This window comes from Emys orbicularis, chromosome 3 (assembly GCF_028017835.1).
Source record: "Emys orbicularis isolate rEmyOrb1 chromosome 3, rEmyOrb1.hap1, whole genome shotgun sequence".
NCBI lineage: Eukaryota > Metazoa > Chordata > Testudines > Emydidae > Emys > Emys orbicularis.
In genome coordinates, this window is record NC_088685.1 from 131,877,202 (window position 1) to 131,897,632 (window position 20,431).

Genomic DNA, 20,431 nt, shown 5'->3' on the forward strand with positions numbered 1-20,431 from the left:
CAAACCCCCCCCCCATCCCGTTCTACAACCTCACCATCCTGTGTTGTTCTGCCCATTTAGATTGCTCTCACATATGTGGTGGGAACTTGTATTACAGAATCTTTTGCTATTGAGGGAAGGGGGGCAGTTATTGTCCCAGAACTTGGGGTTTGCCCTCCCCCCAGATTTTTCATACGTCTATATGCTCCACTTGTTGGCCCCTCCCAGGGCATAATGTAATCACATATAACTTTCCTATGCTGACACAACCTTGCTGTCTCTCCCTCCCCCAATTTTTTTCTGAAATGATGCCTCTGATTATAGTATTGAATGGACTTTAGTTGGATCACCATGTTGAATACAATTGTAAACACACACTTTAGATTACAGTTTCACTAAGTAGTGACTTTCTTGTTTTATACTCTTTTTCCTGGTAATAGGAAGTACCCTTTGTTTTGTGTTCCAGATGTCACTAGCTGACCCAGTCACCACCTGTCTTTCCCCTGCAGTGCATTATATGGTTTGCAAACTTGGATTTGAGATAGAAGACAGCCATTCTGTTAATAGTATTGTGTCTGAAAATGGTGAAGTATGTTGGAGAACAATCACAGAGCTTGTGCATTACCGTGAATCAGGTCAGTGTTTGCTTTAGATCTATTGTGTGTTATGTGTCTGAAAGCAAAAACACAATGCAGTTTGAGGTAGACCTAGCATGGTTAGGACACTGTATTATAGTACAGCAGCTGCTGCATCACAGGTTGTGTTACAGAATTCACTTTTAAAAAGAGCTTTAAATCTTTATTGGGGAAGGAGGGTAAACACAAAACCCCATTGAAATGGTAAAAACCAAAACATGGAATATATACTTTAAATACTATCTGATTTTTGTTTTTGTTTTGTTGTTGTTGTTTTTTTAAATCATGGTGGCTGGATGAAAAATCAATTGGTACAGAGAGAATAAGTTTAAAAATCGCCTCTCTTGTGGATTTTCCCTCCCACCCAGATGATCTTATTTTTCTTTGTACCCCTCTTGCAAGAAATCTAAAACACTCTGACACCTGCCCTTTGATTGTTACTCCCCGCTGTGCTGATTCCTAGAACACCAGGTATATAGAGGTAGTATTTTTCTCTAAAGCATTTTATAATACTTTAGCCACAATGGAAAATGAGCGACAAGGTGAACCTGCTGAATTTTCATTTGACAAATCTGCTGCAGCACAAATGCTGTCACTTGCTTCCAGGGATGATAGAAACGAGAGAAGTTATGTTGTCTGCCTCCGTCATATGTAGTAGTTACGTATGTGAGTACAGCTTACAGGGCACACTATTTTCCCCCCATGGGGATGGAATGCTAACTTCATCCTAAAGAGAAGAGATGATATAACGCTAAGAAAAAGTACATGTACTGGGCCATATCCTCAGACATTTTTCCATTGAAGTCAGTGGAGTTTCACCAACTTACATGAGCTAGGAATCTGGTCAGCAGGACCTGTAGCAGGCAACCTGTACAGCTTTGTCACTAAACTTCTATCCTGATCCCAGCATAGCTATCATTCCAGCCTTTGTTTGAGAGGCTGCCAATTATACCAACTCATATGGTGGTTTTATGATTCATTTTCTAATGTTATTTATGCAAGATATTATTACTTGTTTCTGTAGTGGAGTTGGTAGAGATGATAGGCAAGTGCATTATAAAACACTATTCTACTCGGCCCTCTGCAGTACATCTTTAACTTGTGCACCATTTATTTTTGTAACAAATATTTTGTTGAGCAACTTTATATATTGCCATGTTACATACAACTTCTCTCTTCTAGGTCACTTGGCCACTTTGCCACTTTATACTTATGGGTGAATGTACTGGCCTTCCAAAAATGATGGTCCTGTAGTTAAGGCATGGGGCTGGGAGTTCTGGGTTCTATTCCATCTCCATGACCTTTATGAAATCACTTAAAACTAGGTTCTGCAAGCTCAGCTTCCCTTTCTACTCCTGCATTTTGCAAGCACATGATATTTAGATACCTAAGAAATTGTCTGAGCCCATGTTAGGGAAACACACCGTTTAAAGCTGTTGTTTTTATCTGTAAAACATAGAAGCAAAATATTAGAATATGACATTCATGATAACTGTCAAACAGGAAATCTCATTAGAGTATGTAGGAAAGAGAGAAGCAACTACCTGTATTTCAGGTTGTTAGGTAAGACAAGTATCTGGAAGTATTTTTTTCTCATATGAATGAGTTTTTCCAACTTCCATTGGAACAGGGCTTTAAAAAAATCCCTTTAGCTTGTATACCTTAAATTTAAAAAAAAAGTTTTTACCTTTCCTTATTTAGGATAGATACTTACTCTTATTTTCCATTGTAACCTTTTCTTCATTTTCCATCTTCTACAAGTGTCCTGTTGTCCTGGCAGAATAATCTGTGTAGGGTGAGAGGGACTTTTGATTTTTAAAACATATAGCCTGATGAGAACAAGTTTCGTTCTCCATAGGATTTGAGACAGTGGACCTTTTGAAATTCGCTGCTCTGACCACCCTTTTATTTTTAATTTTAAGATCAAAATGTGGATTATATAAAAAGTGTGCAGCTGTTAGGACCTTTATGTGAATCTGTTCATTTGCATCTACAATCCCTGACCATGGAACAATTTGAAGTTCAGTACTCATTGTGGTTCCAGTGGACAAACTGTACGGAGGTACGAAAAGTAATATTGGCAGTAAATATTTTAAATTATGCAGCTGTCTGAAGAGTTTGGGACCAGATTACACAAAAGTAAACAGCAAAGCAAATTACCCTCTGTAGCTTTCAGAATTTGAAACTAATTGGCATCCTATGAAGTAATAGGATAAGAACTATGCTGAAATACGCTACAATTTATCCATGTTATCAGAATCAAAAAATCTACTAAATGTTTTTGGCCTGCGCCAACGGATGAGTAGGACTGTCTTTGCTTTTCTGTGAAGCCTAATATGTTTGTTTGCTTCTCTGTAAGGGTCCTTCTTTTGTTGAATTGTTTTTCTGTGTCAGAAATCAAAGGCTGGGTACTGCATGAACAGAGAGTTTAAATTATTCTGTAGGTGGTGATCTTGCCAACTTTTTCTGCAATCTGGTCTCATGGACAGAGAAGTCTTTATATATTTGTATATGAGTGGGGGGGGGGGGGAAATCACTGAGAAACACTTGGGAGACTTCATTTCAGCTAACCATATTTGTATGTAAAGTTTGACAGCTTTCTTCAGTTTTTATGTTAGTGCATTGATAGTGGGAAACATAACTTTTCCCCTCTCTTCTAACCTCACAGCTACTTCTTGAAGTGTTTGCTGCACTGGATAGCATGGAAGCTACAGCAATTGCACTTAGCTTAATGAAACTAACATCGTGTCTGGAGCGAGCCTTGGGTGATGTAAGTGCAAACAGTTAAGGTTGTGCTGAAGTTTTGATTTAAGAAGCAAAGGTATGTGCTTGCAGATCTTACTGTAGTTGAAACTAGGATTCTGTAGTATATGTTAATAGATAGGGCAGCCTGTAAGATATAAGCCTCATATACTGCCTTGAAATCTGGATGCCAGCTGGTAATTTCTGTTCTTGACCTAATTACAAGGTTAAAGGAGACTGACTAATTAGTTAAGGATGTTAGAACAGTAACATATTTTTTTCTGACTTAAAAGCCCCCCAACCTCTTTCTCTGTATGACCCTTGGAAGCCTGAAAATAAAATCTGTTCACTAACTGGAAGCTTGTCTCCAGGTTTCTTATTTTATAGCGTACTGTAGAGTGTTGGCTGCTTGCAGAGTCAATTTCTGCATGAAACAGAAGTAATTTTACTCCTTTGGCTTTGCTTTTCATGCAGATTCCTTTATGGTGCTCACTAGTTTACAACGATTTTGTTCTAGCTTTTGGCCAAAGTGGCCTTTAAGAACAAGGAATGATTTGCCTTTGTTGCACAGCTTTTGCCCTTGTATCCTAAAATTTAATTTCTCAGTAGTAAAAGTTCACATTATCCTGGCCTGTGTTCCTGGAATAATGTCTAGAGAAAAGATGGTCTCTGTTTGAAGAATTCTTCAATTTCTTTACTGCATCAAAAATCCAGTCTTGGCTTCCAGTATTGGAGAAATGAAAAAAATAGGCATATGATCTGATTTGTAGATGGTTAGTGGCTCTTCATGGGACTGTGTGACTACATTTGACTCTTATAGCAGATCCTCAACAATGTCCTAATTCATGAGCCTTACGTAGACTTTTCCAGTAAATGCCATTGGATTGTGGGCTTAAACCCACTGTTGAGGCCCCTCCACACCCCACCCCTTTTTTTTGTACCCTACATTCTCTCCACTAAGCTTCTTGCCATGCCTCTTCCTCACCAAATTCTTGCCTTTGTAGAAATAATTTACCTCTTAATTTCTCGTTAGTGTCTGTCTATCTTCTTTCTAGTACTGGAATCAAAGTAGCACTGGAATCAGAGAAACTACCTATGTAAGATTCTATGATTTAGATGATTTGATTCATGACAGAATTTCTTATTCCAATTTGTCCTTTTTATCATCTCATGAAACTTCAAAGTAGAGGGTTTTTTTAAATGTTTTATTAGTTGAACTGAGTATGGATGTAGAAATGAAATAGTTGTATACTTGAAATATTTAAATATATATTGGGACATATCTATCTTTATTTCACAATATCCTGCTTTGATTTTTTTAGGTTTTCTTACTAATTGGTAAGGACTGTCCATTCCTTTTAAGAGATTTGCTTGCATCTCAGGAGCTTGCTGCAGTCTTTGGACAATCTGTAGTGAGTATATGGTTTTTGAAGTCAGCTCTTACTGCATGTGAGGTGCATTTTCCTTTTATAAGATGTCTAGGTTCCAAGCAAACTACAACTTAAGTTGAACAAGAGTTTGTAAATATTGTAGTATGTACACAGTTGATATACCTTTCCAAACGTTACTTAACACAACAAGTAGTCGACTGGGGGAGGGAATAGTGCAAGAATGTTAGCTGAAATTTTAATCTTAAGTGGAAATATGTTTTTATGGTGATGTACATATACTGTATTAATACTCTTATATTCTGTATAGTCTCCAACCAAAAATCTACATATGTGAAAATTAACTTCAGACATTACAGAAATTTAAACATTTTAGGTCTATGGCTTCTAGAATGCAATGTTACAAACTATAATAGTCCAAAGCAAGTTAGAAGATGTCACATCAGAACAGCTTAGTTTTAAAAGAATTTGCCACTATGTTGTTGTGAAATGCCTTCTAAAGCTCCCAGAAGTAGTATTTTTCATAGTGATGCAGAGCAGTTGGCCAAAAAAAGGGGGATGGTATTTTTCTGGTAGTGCTTACATCATGCTAGGCTTTTTATGTGAACAGGAGAGAAGTTACAGTTTCTGCTCAAAGAACTTACACTTCTAAAAATAGATAATGGGAAAGACAGACATGAGTTATTTGATACTGCTTCAGAAGTTTAGTGTGTTTGTGTCTTTATACAATAGTTTAAACCAATATATAACATACATTTCATAAGGATGATCTTTGGGTTTAGATAGTATGTGCAATCCAAGTTTCACAAATAAACAACCAGCAGAGGTTGAGATTTTTTTTTCTCTTGTGGATGTGAATCTGGAAAATCCAACCTGACTAAAGAAGTTCCAACTCTTGGGCCAAGTTCTGCTCTGTTACATTAGTATAAATGTATTGATGTATATGAAATTATTGGGGATTTATACTCTTTAGAAAATAGAGCAAAATTTGGTCCCATTTGTTTGTTCTTCCTGATCCAGCATAGTTTGTAACTTTTGTGATAGACTGGCTGCTCCTATTTATTTATTGATTGATTGATTGATTTACATAAAAAACTGAGTAATGTACAAACAAAACAGGAAAAAAAACCCTTCTTTTAGAGTGTGCCATGCATCACAAGTGAATTATTTTTGTGGCTTTTGTTGTAATCCATGATCAATCAGCTTGATGGGGCTAAGTTTAAGGACACTCCTTGACGATATTAATAACAGCTAAAATAGTCTCACAAATTTTCTAGCAGGAGAAAGGCATACAAAAGTTGAAATATATATTACCTTACATAATAATTATCCTCTATCCCAATTAGATGAATGTGCTAAGAGTATTCATTGGGTCTCCATATGGTCTAAATCTCCGTAACATTTTGTGGCATGGATTTGCTTCCCCTCAAGAAATTCCTGCAAAGTAAGTTACCAATGAAGTGTTTCCAAATGTCTCTTTTTTGCCTGTCAGGCTGCAAGCTGTAGAGGAATATTCAGCATAACCAATAGCTCTCTCTTGAAATTTAAAAACTGGTATATTTTCCTCCACAGTCTTCTGGCTATTGGTTTTCTGAACACTTGTTTTTCATCAATCCACTTCCAACTGAGTATTTCAACCCTAAATGAAACTAGTGAACAGAATCTGTATTTGTGGTTGAATGGAGGCAGGGCAGAGCGCAGGGGAAACTCATGGCAGCACTTCACTATTTTATTTTTTAAAACTGTTGCTTTGTAATAACACTGCCATGGCCAATGGTTTTCCCAGCTCTGCTCCAGATATGTCTCAGTTGGCTAGTCAAGTTTCATTTTGTGTTTGGGTGAGTGGGGAATTCATTCAGGAGCTGTTTTTGCTTTGGTGTTAAACTTTGAGTTTAAAATATTTAATTGTGCTGATAGGGAAGTGAGTGAGTCAGTGCTGTTTTTGGGAAACCTGATGCCTTGTGTGTTAGAGCAGCAGTGGGAATAAGCAAGTGCAAAAGGTACGGGAATGGGGTAGATAGAAAAGCTAACCGACACAGCTATAGAGTGGGTTTTTTTAATTCCTTATGTTTTCTTTCACCTAATCAGATGTTAGGTGTTTGAATTCAGGTGAGGGGGAGAGCGGGGGGATTGGATCTGTTGTTTTAAAAAGGCAATGATCTCAAGACCTTGTGCATGGAGATTTCTTCAGAATGTCCCCGTGCCACAAACATCAGTTTTTCTGGAATATATGTACAATCTGTCTTCTAACATGTTGTGGTATTTCCCCTAGATATTGCTCTATGCTGCTTATTTTAACTGCAGGATTGGGCCAGTTGCTAAAGATATACCTATTGCAAACTGAAACCATTTTAGTACATCGACCTTATATAGCTTTCACTAACTTAAAGGAGTTGGACATTTTTCCAGGCAAGTATCTAATTGTTAACAAGCTGTGACATTTTAAGATTGGCTCCTGAATTCTTTGTAAACCCAAAACTACCATTGGAAACAATGGCTGTTCCACAGTTCTAGGATTGAGCCCTTAATTAAGACATCTGTGTGTACTGCTGTTAAATGAAGAAAGTAAATTGCAGAAATATTTTTAATACACTTAATAGAGTGTAAATAAATATATGTAAATAAATGGAAAAAGAATGTCTGAAATCTAAATTGGGCCTTTAAGCCCATGAAGTTTAAGTTTTTTTTATAAGGGTTATAGTACATGCTCTAATCTGTTGATAATGAAAGTACAATCTGTGTAATAAAGAATCTCCTACTTTACCTCTGCAAAGTTTTTAACTCTTTGCAGAGTCAGTGTTTCATTCACCCACGTGGGCTTGTGAAGGGCTTCATTCTGCACCCAACTGGAGATTCAGTCCTGGGGGAGGGCAAGGTATAGTGCTACTGCTGCCAAATCCTGGGGCTTCTGCCAGAGACGAGCATCTTTTATTTATTTATTTATTTATTTATTTATTTTGCTGGGATTCTCTAGAAACCTGGCTAGTAGAGGCTGCCTGAGGGGAATCTCTTGGATTCCCTAGCTATGTCCCTCCTTGGGCAACGCCTCCCACTCTGTGGGTGGCACCAGTATGCTCCAAGGCCTTCAGCTTAATGGGGGTTATGGACACTTTTGTGCTACATTGACCCACTTCCAGATGGACTCTCATTCTGCTGGTGGAACCAAGACCAGGCCTCTGAAGGCAAAATCCAGCCCAACATTCAGCCCTCCTGTATTATGAAATTCTAAGCTGCTTCTGAATTTGTCCTTTGCCATATCATTGTGCTTCAGAATCTAAGCTTTCTTTTAGAAAGGAAATTATTTCTTTTGGTTACAGAGGAAAGCTTCATAATGTGAACCTAATGCAAGGCAATGCAGTGATGTCTGTGTGTCCAGGTTGCCTGACACAATGGCTTTGAGAGGCATTTATCGTGATGAGTTGTCAACTCTGAAACCTAAAAATGACAATCTGAGGAACACAGAAAAATGAAAATGTAGGGACAGCACAAAATTTAATTAATATTAAACTATCACCGGGGGTTACTATACTGACTCTTAATAAAATTAAATGAATAATAAAACCTACACTTTCTAAATTTATCTGAAGGTGATGCAGAACTTCCACCATAGTGCCACAGAACTCAGGTCGATCTTGCTGTGGAGTGCTAGTCTTGCCAATAGGCAGCAACCAGTTTTTAAAATTCATGCGTTATTTTAGTCTGTTATGTACAACAGCTCACCGGTAATGCATCTTATTATCAATCTTCTCAATTTTTGAGCTTAAATGTTTTTAACTGTACAGCTTTATTTAGTTGACGTTAAAAGGCTTAACCAAATAACTGAATAGCTGTTAGATCTTTCTACAGATTAAGCAGAAATAATTTGTATTTTTGAATGAAGTGCTTTGAATAATTCCTCTTCAGTAAGTCTAACTCTCTACATTTCAGTGTATATTGTTAATTTAAACAAATGTTTTTGCTGATTTGTAGATCTTAATCATGAAGCACTTTCCTTAACTGAGGAACTAGCAAAGATATCCAGTTTTGTATTAAAAACAATGTTACCATTTTGGGTTGCTGCACTAACAGCTTTCAGGCAACACAGGTAACAGAACTGCACTATTACATTTTCCTTCATTTTTTCCCCCTTATTTCAAAATGATTTTTTTACTGTAGGCATCCATTATTTATGGAATAATCTGTTAGCTTGCAAGGCTTTATGAACCAGAAGCATTAATGGCATCTAAACGTGTTAGATTAGCCTCATGCAAGTGTACAATTCATGGACCTGGCATTCAGTTTTGCTTGTATTTGCATTAAACTCTGTTTTCATTAGAATGCAGCATAAAGTCAAAATTAAATATTATACTTTTTTATGTGAAACCCTTGTATGAGAGAATAGCAGACCTCTTCAATAGACAAGTGACAGCTAGAATTCTAAACTAGACTTTGAAGTCAGCGTAAGAATTTATATGACAATCACAGAAAATTGAGACCAAGAAACAGAGCATTATAATAAATTAATTGGAAAAAAAATTGAAATCTGCAAACTTTGCACGTTTGCGGATCTGTGTAATCATATGCAATGTTAGTTCTGTCTTCCCTTACCATTATATGCTACACCAACCTGTCACATCATGTCTTTATTTAGATTATAAGCTATTTTCTTGGCAGGGTATGTCATTTATTGTATGTTTGTACAGCACCCAGCACAATTGACCCTGATCTTGATTGGGTGCCCAGTGTACCACTGTAATACAGATTTTAACAAGTGCTTATGTACAGTTATAGCTTCCACAAAGATCAGTGTGTGTTTAAAGAAAAATACTAAAATCTTACATGCATTCCTCTAATTTTGCAGGTATGCTGACTGTGTTATACTGTTACTCCCTCAGCTGGAAACTGGACTTAGGTTACTCTTCACCACAGTTAATAAGTGTCCAAATAGACTGCTAACTGCTGAGGTAGGGTTTTTTTATGACCATGGTACCTTTATTATGATATATTACTAATAACAAGCTTCAAACATGTCCTAAAATAGTTTAATATTATACTTAAACAAGTAGCTTTTAAGTGGACAATATAGTTTGATCTTTTTACAGACTTCTGATATGCCTTTTAGAGTGTCACATGACAGCTCTCCTCCTTTGTTTACAGAGGTTTGAAAAGTACAACAGTATAGCATTGTCACTTGAATGTAATAACTTAAGAGTGGAAAACTGCTTATGCTGTTTTTACCTCCTTTTCTTACCTTAAAGGGATGATTCCAATTTATAGCAACTCTGGTTTGTCATGGTAATTAGATAAAAATTCAATATGTAAGTGCAGTTGGCATCACCGCTTTTTGTTTCTGAAAATGGAATTATTACTGTGATATTTTTTTCTATTGTAGTCATCTTCTCTTTATACCACTTTTGATGAGGTAAGTTATCTGTAAAATCTTCTGAAATATTTGAACATGTGTTATTTCTTTACAGTAAAGTATTTATAGAATTCAAGCACAGAGAAAGATGGAATGATGTTGTTGTTGCCTTAAATATACTAAAATAAATTTAAAGATACTGATGCCTATCATACAAATGGACCTGGCTGAAGTCTTTTGAAAATAAAGATAATTCCATGAACTTTTTGAAGTTGAGAAAAGATTTCACAGACCTGAGGTGGCAGAGACAGAAAAATAAGACTCACTACAACATCTATAAACTCCTGGCAGGTCCTCAGTGTACACTTCTTTGTATTTTCCTCCTGGTCTTTTATCTTCTTGGTATCCCAACTCTAAATTTCCCCCATCTTATCAATATTTATTTTCCATTAAAGTGCTCCAAAGTGTACAGAGTATTCTAAGTGTGACTGAAGCAGTGATGTACAAAGAAGGAATATTATCTCGCCAGTCCTTGGGGCTTGATACAAACAATAAATTATAATCCTTAATGAGAGATCATGACTAACATGAAATGTTTAGTATTGATCTACATTGCAACTCCATTATTGTTTTTATCGATATTTACACTCACTTTTTAGTACTAATGGTCAGTAAAGCCTTTCCCACCATGTTGGACACACATGATGATTTTTCCCCAGAAGAGGTAGAACACATTTTTTTAATTAAACTGTTGAGACTCTCTTGCCTATATTGGATGGGATTTGGTACATTTTAGGAAGGTATAGGAGGTTAATATCCAGTATTCTACTTCAAGGAAGAAGAGCTATGGAGCCACTATTTTGGTAGTGACCATACTAAAATACAGCACTTACACTGTACTTTTTTGATCCAAGATCAGCAAGTTTGTTTGGAATCAAGAGTTTCTATGAACTAGAATTCTTTTCAGTCCTCTTTATTAACCCCATAAACATTGATCTATTTCCAAAGCACAGTGGTTTTGCAGTACATAAAATCAGGAAAGTAGCTTGGTCCCAAAAGCTGCCACAGAATAGAATACAGAATCCAAAGCTGGAGAGTGCAGTATTTTGTATGTCCCTGTTACTTATTTGATGAGTAGATGATAACTAGGTGGTAACTTAATTTCTTGTAAACAGCTTTATTTTCTGTCACTAATAAAAACAAAATATGCTCTTTTATCTGCATAGGATCACCTGTTTGAAATAAATGCAAACGTACACCGAAGCAAGCAGCCTATAATAACCCATTTCTTTCCTATTTGACTCTCCCAAAAGCCAGAATATTTTGTTATCCCATATTGTCCATCACTGCTAAATAAAACAGGGGATGGAGATTTGGTGCTAGTTTAATGTTATGGATGCTTACTACTATAGTCGGTATTTTTCATTTAGCTTTATAACTTTGGGTTTGTTCAACATTAAGTTGTCTTCAATTTCAAATGCTTTTTTTCTAGATGCTAACACAACAGCTGAATGACAAAGAGATCAATCAGCTTCCTCTAATTCTTGGAGAGCCTTCAATGGTAAGTGTATTAAGTGCTTTTTATTTAGCAATACATTTATAATTGATAGTGCTAAGAGTGTAATAGATACTTTAGACATAAGAAGATCACATCCCCAGGAGCTTACAGTCCAGTGCCCCGATCTGGCTTCAGTATGAAAAAGGCAAAATAATACTTGGCATATAAATACAAGATTAACTAAAACAGCACAGAATTTGAAGTGGAAAAGGAAACCTAACTTGAGAACATCTGTTTTTGTAGGGAGTTGGCTTTATTACCTGGCATCAAGAAACACTGCCAGCAGGAATTAATTTTTTTTATAGAAAGGTGGCTATTTATTATGAACATCTTGACTTTATTCCTTTTAACTATTGTTTATCATATTGCCATCCAGACTACTTCATTGTTTCTGACCCTCAATTCCACTCTGCCAGAGCTATAAAGTATAGACTCAGGAGTCTTTGCTTAAATTTAGTCATTTTCAGCTATTTTTGTTGATTGTGGGTTGGTGTGGTGGTGGTTTTTTGTTTTTGTTTTTCTTTCACCTCTCCTCAGACCTTTCCCAAAATGGGAGTTGCCTTTTTTAAAGAAGTGGGGTTTAAGAGGTGTTCCTCTTGCCCCTGTAAGTGCTCCATTTCATATGGGTCTAAGTGCCTTTTGTGCCCCAAGAATTGCATGCTTATTAGGGTTTCTGTAGAATTGTGCTATTTACTTAGTTTTGTCCACACATGATTCCACAGGAATTCCTTTGGGATTTCTTGAACCATCAAGAGGGTCCACGTGTAAGAGATCATTTAAGCCATGGAGAGATCAACTTAAATGAGTTTCCAAGAGAAATAGCCAATCAGATACTTGCATTTTCAGTTACACTTTTATGCAGATTTTCAGAAGTGGAGGAGCTCACAGCTTTTAAGGTAGGAGCTGGTATTGTGCAAGTGGAACAATGTGTAATCATTTGGATGCCAAATATGATTTTAAAACCATTTATGGGCTACACCTTTCTTAATTGTTTTTAACCCTCAGCACCTTTTTGTGGGTGCCACACTAAGCTTTAAATATTTTCTAGCATTGCTCTGTAATACTGAAATGAAACAGAGATAAACTGTCCCCAATATTGCCCTTCCTGAATTGAACCTGGTTTGTTCTTTTCACCCCTCCTTGTTAATATTTTGTTTCTTCCCACTGTACTTGCACTGCTTAATTTTTTACCTAAACTGTATATATTTAATTTAAGACTATCATTTTGTCCTCTCCACCTTGCTGTTTATCTCCCTGGTAGCTCAACTCTGAATTACCTCCAGTTTATCAGTATCTTCCATTGAAGTACTTAAAAGTGCCCACACTAAAGTGTGGCTGAATCAGTTATGGAGATAAAATCTAACCGAATACAACTATGAATGTGAACTTGGTACAATACAGTGAAACCCCGCTATAACACGGTGATTGAGGTCCAAAAAATTTGATCGTGATAAATGCGGGGTTGCGGTATAGCGAGATTTACCATTTCAAGCCGGTCAGTTTCAAGCCGGTCAGTTTCTCTTGGGCAGAAAACGGCTTGCGTTTGCGAACTGCCCATAACAGTAACTGAAAGGGTGCAGCTCCAGCAGCGGGGGCTCTCAGTCATGCAGCGAGAGAGGGAAACACTTGGGGAGAGTAGGGGAGACGTGCAAGGGACAGAGGAAGAGTGAGAAGCACCTGGGGAGGAGAACGGCTCTTCTCACCAAAAGGGTATGTGGGGGTAGGGGGGGAGAGGCAGTGGGGAAGGCACATTCCATTTTTTGTTTTTTTTCTTCGGCGGCGTTCCAGTCTCTTTTTCTTTTTGCGCTTTGGCGGCGCTCTGGCCGGGTTCTTTTTTTTTTTTTTTTTTTTTTTTTTTTGCTTCGGGCGGCCGGAGCCATCTTATGATCGCATTATATCCGAATTCACATTATTGCGGGGCGCGTTATAGCAGGGTTTCCCTGTAATGGAAATGTGGTTTTGGCCATGTACTGTATTGAGTCATGTCCAGTTGTATTATCTACCAACACATGTATTTCAGTGTTAATGGTCAATAAGCATGTTCCTCCCAATTTTCTATTGATATTTAGGATTACTTTCCCTAATTTCAATATATTAATGTAAGCTCTACTGAGCCAAACCTCCATTTATTAGCTATAGCTCATTTTACTAGATCGTCAAGGTACAACATGTCCCATTCCAGTGGAGATTGGAGCTTTTTTACACAAAATTATATTGATTTAAAAAAAAACAAAGCAAAAAAAAAAATTATTGAACACCTAATATACTAATTAGTGTCTTGATCCTTCACTTTGACACATTTAATTGAACATATATAACTAGTCCCTTTTGAAGTCAATGAGACTGTCTCATTTCTAAAGTTAAGTGTGTGCATAAGTCTTTACAGGATCAGGATCTGGTTTTTTTAAATTAGTACATATTTTATCATTTATTTTTGTAAACTAGGAGCACACAGCCATTAAACCACTGATCAGCTGTGCAAGTTGCTACCGTTCTCAGTTTCATCCAATTGCCCGACTTAAGAAACAGGTATGTAGATATGACAGGGAGGGTAAACATTCCATACATCTTTTAAAAATTGTTTAACTGTTGTCTTTTTGCTTTGATAGTCCTGAATAACTGTTAGGCTTTTGAGGGAAGTTAAACTTTATCTACCCATGCACTTTATTTTCTTTTCTTGATTGAGGCTCGAGTTAGATATTAGGGAAAAGCTTTCTAACTATAAGGATAGTTAAGTACTGGAATAGGCTTCCCAAGAGAGGTTGTAGAATCCCTGTCATTGAAAGCTTTTAAGAACAGGTTAGACAAATACCTGCCAGGGATGGTCTAGGTGTCCTTGGCCCTGCCTCGGTGCTGGGGGTTGAACTATGTGACCTCTTGAGGTCCCTTCCAGCTCTACATTTCTATGACTTCTACAGCTACCTTTGCCTAATGAGACTTTTTTTTTTTTTTTTTTTTTTTAGTTGGTCAAAAAAGCTTTTGGAAACCATAAAGGTCCTGGATTAGACTTAAACTAGTAGGAGATGTCACACTATATTTGGGGTGTCAAATGATTAAAAAAATGAATCTTGATTAATCACAAGATTAAAAAAAAGTCATGATTAATTGCAGTTTTAATTGGTCCGGAGCAGCTTGGCCAGGGGCAGCTTCATGGGGGGAAGGAGGCGCGAGCAGCAGTGGAGCAAGTCAGTGGGAGGAGGGCACCCCTGCCCCAGAAGCACGGAGTGGTGCCCCCCTGAGCACAGTACCCTGAGAGTAATCTGCAGATCGCAGTATGAGAACCACTGAACTGCTTGATAGTCTCTCTCTCTCTTTATTGAGTTAGGTCTGTATTAAACAGTTCCTTCATACAAACTTTCTAAGTTAGTGAGGATATGAAGTACATTACAGTGATAGTACTGATTAATTCTTTCATATTAAACAATGGGGAAAGTAAGAAATGGCTGCAATTTAAGCTTATATTGTGGCATGAACTTTTCATTTATTTTAGGACTTTCCACCCTTATGTCTTGAACATACATACCTTAATTGTAACTACTGAATGAATGACTTAAAAGATACAGAGATTTAAAAAGATTTAAATAGTAAAATGTGTTGCTGTGCAAGGTATGTCATATGGGCTATATCTTGTATTGAAGTTTGGCTTTATTAAGGTGTATTTTGACTTCCTAGGTGCTGAAGTGTATGAAGAGCATTAGTTCATGGCCTGAGCTTCCTATTGTGCCTGAAGAGCAAATTCAAGAAATTCCAGGGTATGCCTGATCCATTAAAAAAAATAATCGTACCTTGAAACCATACTTATAAGGCGCTGTGTTCTCCATTGCAAGTGGGACCTAAATTCTGCATCAGGATTTCCTGTATATTACAGCAATCTGGTACAGCAGCCTGGAATTCTGTGGCAGCTTCATTTAAACTAAAAATGGAGGTTTCTATTGAATTCAGTTCTGTTTTGAAATAACAGAGTTTGAGATGATTGTGGAATGCTTGAGTAGGTGTCTCACAAACAGTTACAAGGCCGTGTAGAAGTGGAGAACAAGACTTCGATGTCATTGGCATAATGAGAGCTGAAATGATGCAAATGATCAGATTGCTAGGACTATAGTGCAAGTAGGGAATGCAGCAGAAGCCTGAAGGATGCCAACAGATTGGTGGCTGCTCCTTCCCTAAGAGATATTGATGGAGCTGCTAGCAAAGTAGAGAGGGAGCCCAGAGGACCGAAGAGGAGTAGGGATGAAGGAGAGGCAATCAGCTGTGAAGACCAAAAAAAAAAAAAATCACTTCTCATGGTAGAAGCTTGGATACCACAGTGATGGGAGGCCCTATAAAAACAGAGAGATTAAGAAGAATGAGAAATTCTCCTGAACTTGACATGGAGGTGGCCATTATTGATTTTTATGAGGCAGTTTTGGAGATATGGAAGGGACAGAAGGCAGGGAACCTGAGGAGGTGGAAGATAGGAAGTCTGACTGTACATAATGAAAGTATTTAGTACACTGCAGGATTCTGGAAAAGAAAGTAAGGAGATAGGATGATGATGCATAGGGAGGCCGAAGAGACTGAAAGGACGTTGCTTTCGAGATGGAGAACCCAAGAATTTGCTTGTAAAATGGAAGGAAAGGAGCCAAAGGATTACAGGGTAGTAGTGGGCATGTAGATAAATGGCTGTGACAAAATAGCTTTTGCTTCAATTAATTGTGTTAAGATGTAAACTGTACACACTTCTTAATTTTTCTGAAAGATTCTGAAAGTAATTTTTGTCTTTGCTTTTAAGGTTGGAAAGAAGTGCAGAAACTAGTCCTTGTATTTCTATGACTACAGAAATCCTCTCTCAGTTGCAACACCATTTGCCCCAGAATTGCTACATTTTAGATGATCTAATGAATAATCTTTTAAGTGAGAAGTAAGTTTAATGTTCCCCACCCTTGAGTCCACGCCTTAATACAATTTACTTCTGGAAATAAAAGGAATGTGGGACAGTAATGAGAGCTCGCTGCCCAAGTGTTCCTTCCCTCATCTATAGAGCAGCATTGTTGAAGGAACCATCGCATGTATTTGTATGGAATTGTAGTTTCCTCAGTCTAAAAGTCTTTAGGATTCAACAGAGAACTGTCCCCAGAATGAAGGGGAGAGGTTCAGAAAGCTGTTGTAATCTTGTTGCTTTGCAGTGCAACTTGAAGAAACAACCATGCTTGTATTTCAGATGTGGGGAAGGAAAATAGTTACAGATGCACAAGAACTTTATTATAATAACTTGACTAAATTACCTTCAATCTGCTTTATGGTACTGTACAACACTGCACTAGAAATTTTAGTCTTAGCATTGTGATTGGTGTTACAGGTGTGCATGACACTAAAGTGTTCATCTACCTCTATATACTTCTCTACTAGCCAAACTTACATTTCTTGAGTCTTTGAAGTAGAAGCTGAGATTTGCTATATATTTTTGTTTCTGAGATTTCGGGAGGTCTAAATATAGCTCACATTACTTCAGTTTCAATTTTGAAACTTTTCATTTCACATTTTTAAAAGCCCCACTTAAGAGTTTGCATAGAGTCTTTCTTTACCACCCTGGGCTGGATTTGAATGAGTGACGTACAGTCATTTCCTCGTGATGGCTCTTCAGTGAGCTTGTTAATATGAACTGATGGACTTAATCTGGTTTGTACAGGATAAGTGTCTAATTCAGTACAATAGTCAACGCCATTGATGTGAAATGCATCCTTGCTGGCAGTCTCAAAGAGTCCACTGATTTAATTAATATATTTAAAAACAAAACTTCTTTCCCTTCTCATTTGCATCAGGCTCATTGCATGTGGGAAGGATAGCATGTTGAAGATGGCTCTTCTGTTGCCTTTAGTTTACATAATTTATAGTTAGACTTTTGTTTTCCACTGCTGTTAATGTCACTTTTCACAAGCACTAAAATCCCTTTTAAAGCATTAAAGTAGGAGGCTTCTTAATACTGTTTAAGGTTTTTTTACACTTACGACCGTTATGTCTGGCATGGCAAAATATCTTGCTTGTTCTTTTTTTTTTTTTTTTAAATAAATTCTCCCTTAAAAACAAACCATTTGAAGTGATGTGGCCATCAAGAATTGTGACATACTTAGTATTAGCCGACTAGCATATATAAAGATGACAGCACATGTTGGCATTTTAATATCTCTTAATGAAGCCTAATCTAGTGTGGTGTTGATTGAAACTACAACTTGTATTTTGTGACATGTTAAGACTAGTTCTTGGTGTACTGAGAGACACCACCTGTTTCATTAGTGATATTGTATATTTTTGGCCAGTTTTGTATATTGTGGTATTATTTCTTTACTGCTCTGGCCTGGAATGAGAAACATTTCAAACTTCTAGTGATATGATATTACTTACAGTAACGTGAGAGAGAATACAAATCACTCATGCTAAATAGATTCTTGTTTTGGTGAGTCATAAGGAGACTGAGTAAATCTGTTTCCAAAACATCTGGATTAGAATTTTTTTAGCTCAGGCTACACTGGAATGGTTGTGAAATCTTTGTTTTTAAACCCTGCTAACAAAAACTGAAACAGAAATATTTCCTGTTTTATAGGCTACTGGTTGAACTCTGTAGTACGCACATTTGTACCCTGTACTGCCCACGTTCTGTACTGGAAATATTGGTTGTGTTCCGTAAGATAAGCACACAGTGCCATCAAGTGTCAGATCAAGTTATTGCCAGCACTGAAATGAGATACACACAGTGGATAAACAAGATACTGCGTTCGCGACAGAGGCATAACTATCTACGAATGTTACACAGGTTGGTTAAGTTTTTTCCCCCTTTTTTTGGAAATGAAGGGGTAATTTTAAGAGTGGATTTAACAGAGTAACTGAACGCTTCTTTCCTTTTACTCTGCATGTGTACTCTTCCATATTCTGCTTATAAAATGTTAAAGCTAACTAGGTTTGTGTGTCATTGGTCTACTTAGAGTTAAGAATCTTCCATAATTTCCATTATAGACTAGTATATTAATGCAAGTAAAACTCAAATCAGAGAATAATTTATTTGGAAAAAGAACAGGAGTACTTGTGGCACCTTAGAGACTAACAAATTTATTAGAGCATAAGCTTTCGTGGGCTACAACCCACTTCTTCGGATGCATATAGAGTGAAACATATATTGAGGAGATATATATACGCACATACAGAGAGCATGAACAGGTGGGAGTTGTCTTACCAACTCTGAGAGGCCAAGTAAGTAAGAGAAAAAAAACTTTTGAAGTGATAATCAAGCTAGCCCAGTACAGACAGTTTGATAAGAAGCAAGTGTGAGAATACTTACAAGGGGAGATAGATTCAATGTTTGTAATGGCTCAGCCATTCCCAGTCTTTATTTAATCCTGAGTTGATTGTGTCTAGTTTGCATCAAACTTTGACCTCTGTTACAATTTTCTGCTTATTTCTAGCATTAAATTTCTGTCTCCTGTGTTACGGCTGATTTTAATGTTGATTATTCTGGAACTAATCAACATCCATACTGTTTGTGAGAAGAATCCTTGTGATTATCAGCAGTATATAAAGTGAGTATATAGTACTTGGTTAATTAAAATAAGTGAATAATATAGACTCTTTTCACCCTCCTTTGAACATCTTTGGTCTACATTATGTTATCCTTATTGAAATTGCGGTTTAACAGCATGTGGTACATCAGGTAGTCAGTCTGTTTCCCCTGTCATTGCAGTACCAATTTGGGGGACAGGTGAGGGGCTCGCTAACTGAAATGTCTCTGTTTACAACATGTGGTTCAGCTAGCCACAGTTTCAATTTTTATTAGACTTCCCATTGGCACAAATAGGAGGATAGTCTCACATTCAAGCCCAAAATTAATAATACATAATAAACTTTTGATTTTAGCATGTAATCAACTTCATTATTTCCACTCTACACTTAATTGGAGATCACAGGCATTGTAAAGTGTTTGGCTGCCAAAGAAAGGAAATTGTAGGAGAGAACTCCTCTATATACTGTTATATTTCTATAGTCCCATAATATTGCATTTTTTGTGCACCACTATGAACTGCAATTCTGAAAATTATTGCTTGTCCCTGTCTTTTTCTCTCCACCCACCCTTGCCGTAGGTAAAGGACAAGTGATGTAGCAATGATCATGTGATAGTTGGGAGACTTGGAAATCAGGAAAAAGTAGCAGCCCCAAGTTGGGCATCATCAAGATCTGGTCTGTCTTCCTTTTAGAAAGTCTTTCTAAGAATGACTTTTTCATATTTTTTTATTTCTTGTAGGTTTCTAAAGTCAATCTTGCAGTATACTGAGAACTTGGTGACATACACAAGCCCAGAGAAAAACAAATGGGATGAATCCATGGAGCTTACGCACAAAGCTTTGATAAAAATTAGGACTTTCAGCGAGAGAAAGCTAACATTAATGCAGCTAGCGACACAAGTGAAGCTATCTTGAAAACACTTGGTTTCTGTTACAGCTCAAAATTATTATTTTTTAATGCCTCAAAACTTAATGTGGCCAAAATTCTTAGAATATTTCTACTCCTTTCTTTGAGTGCAGCTTCCATCAAAATGCCTTTGAAAGCAGAATTTGACATTTACGTAGCGACAGTGTTGCTGATTTGAGTTGGATAATTGCATTCCTGAAAATGGAACATTTGTCAAGTGCACAATGAGACTCTGAGCTCTTACCTCAAAATGATTTGAAATATATCTATTATTTTAAGTGTACTATGTGCTTTAAAGCTTGATTTTATTATTATTATTTTTATAGTGTACCTGAAAATGACCAGGAAAACA

General features: G+C 37.0%; 1 protein-coding gene across 1 annotated transcript; it reads left to right on the plus strand.

Moving 5' to 3' along the window:
- The first annotated feature begins 3,345 nt into the window (after window positions 1-3,345).
- ERMARD (ER membrane associated RNA degradation) lies at window positions 3,346-20,097 on the plus strand. The gene is made up of 15 exons (XM_065401704.1): window positions 3,346-3,384; window positions 4,679-4,768; window positions 6,091-6,188; window positions 7,017-7,153; window positions 8,714-8,828; window positions 9,585-9,687; window positions 10,116-10,145; window positions 11,578-11,646; window positions 12,366-12,539; window positions 14,089-14,172; window positions 15,316-15,395; window positions 16,415-16,543; window positions 18,224-18,433; window positions 19,080-19,193; window positions 19,913-20,097. Exons 1-15 carry the CDS (start codon window positions 3,346-3,348, stop codon window positions 20,085-20,087), a joined length of 1,647 nt encoding a protein of 548 aa, XP_065257776.1. The 3' UTR covers window positions 20,088-20,097.
- The last annotated feature ends 334 nt before the right edge of the window (window positions 20,098-20,431 follow it).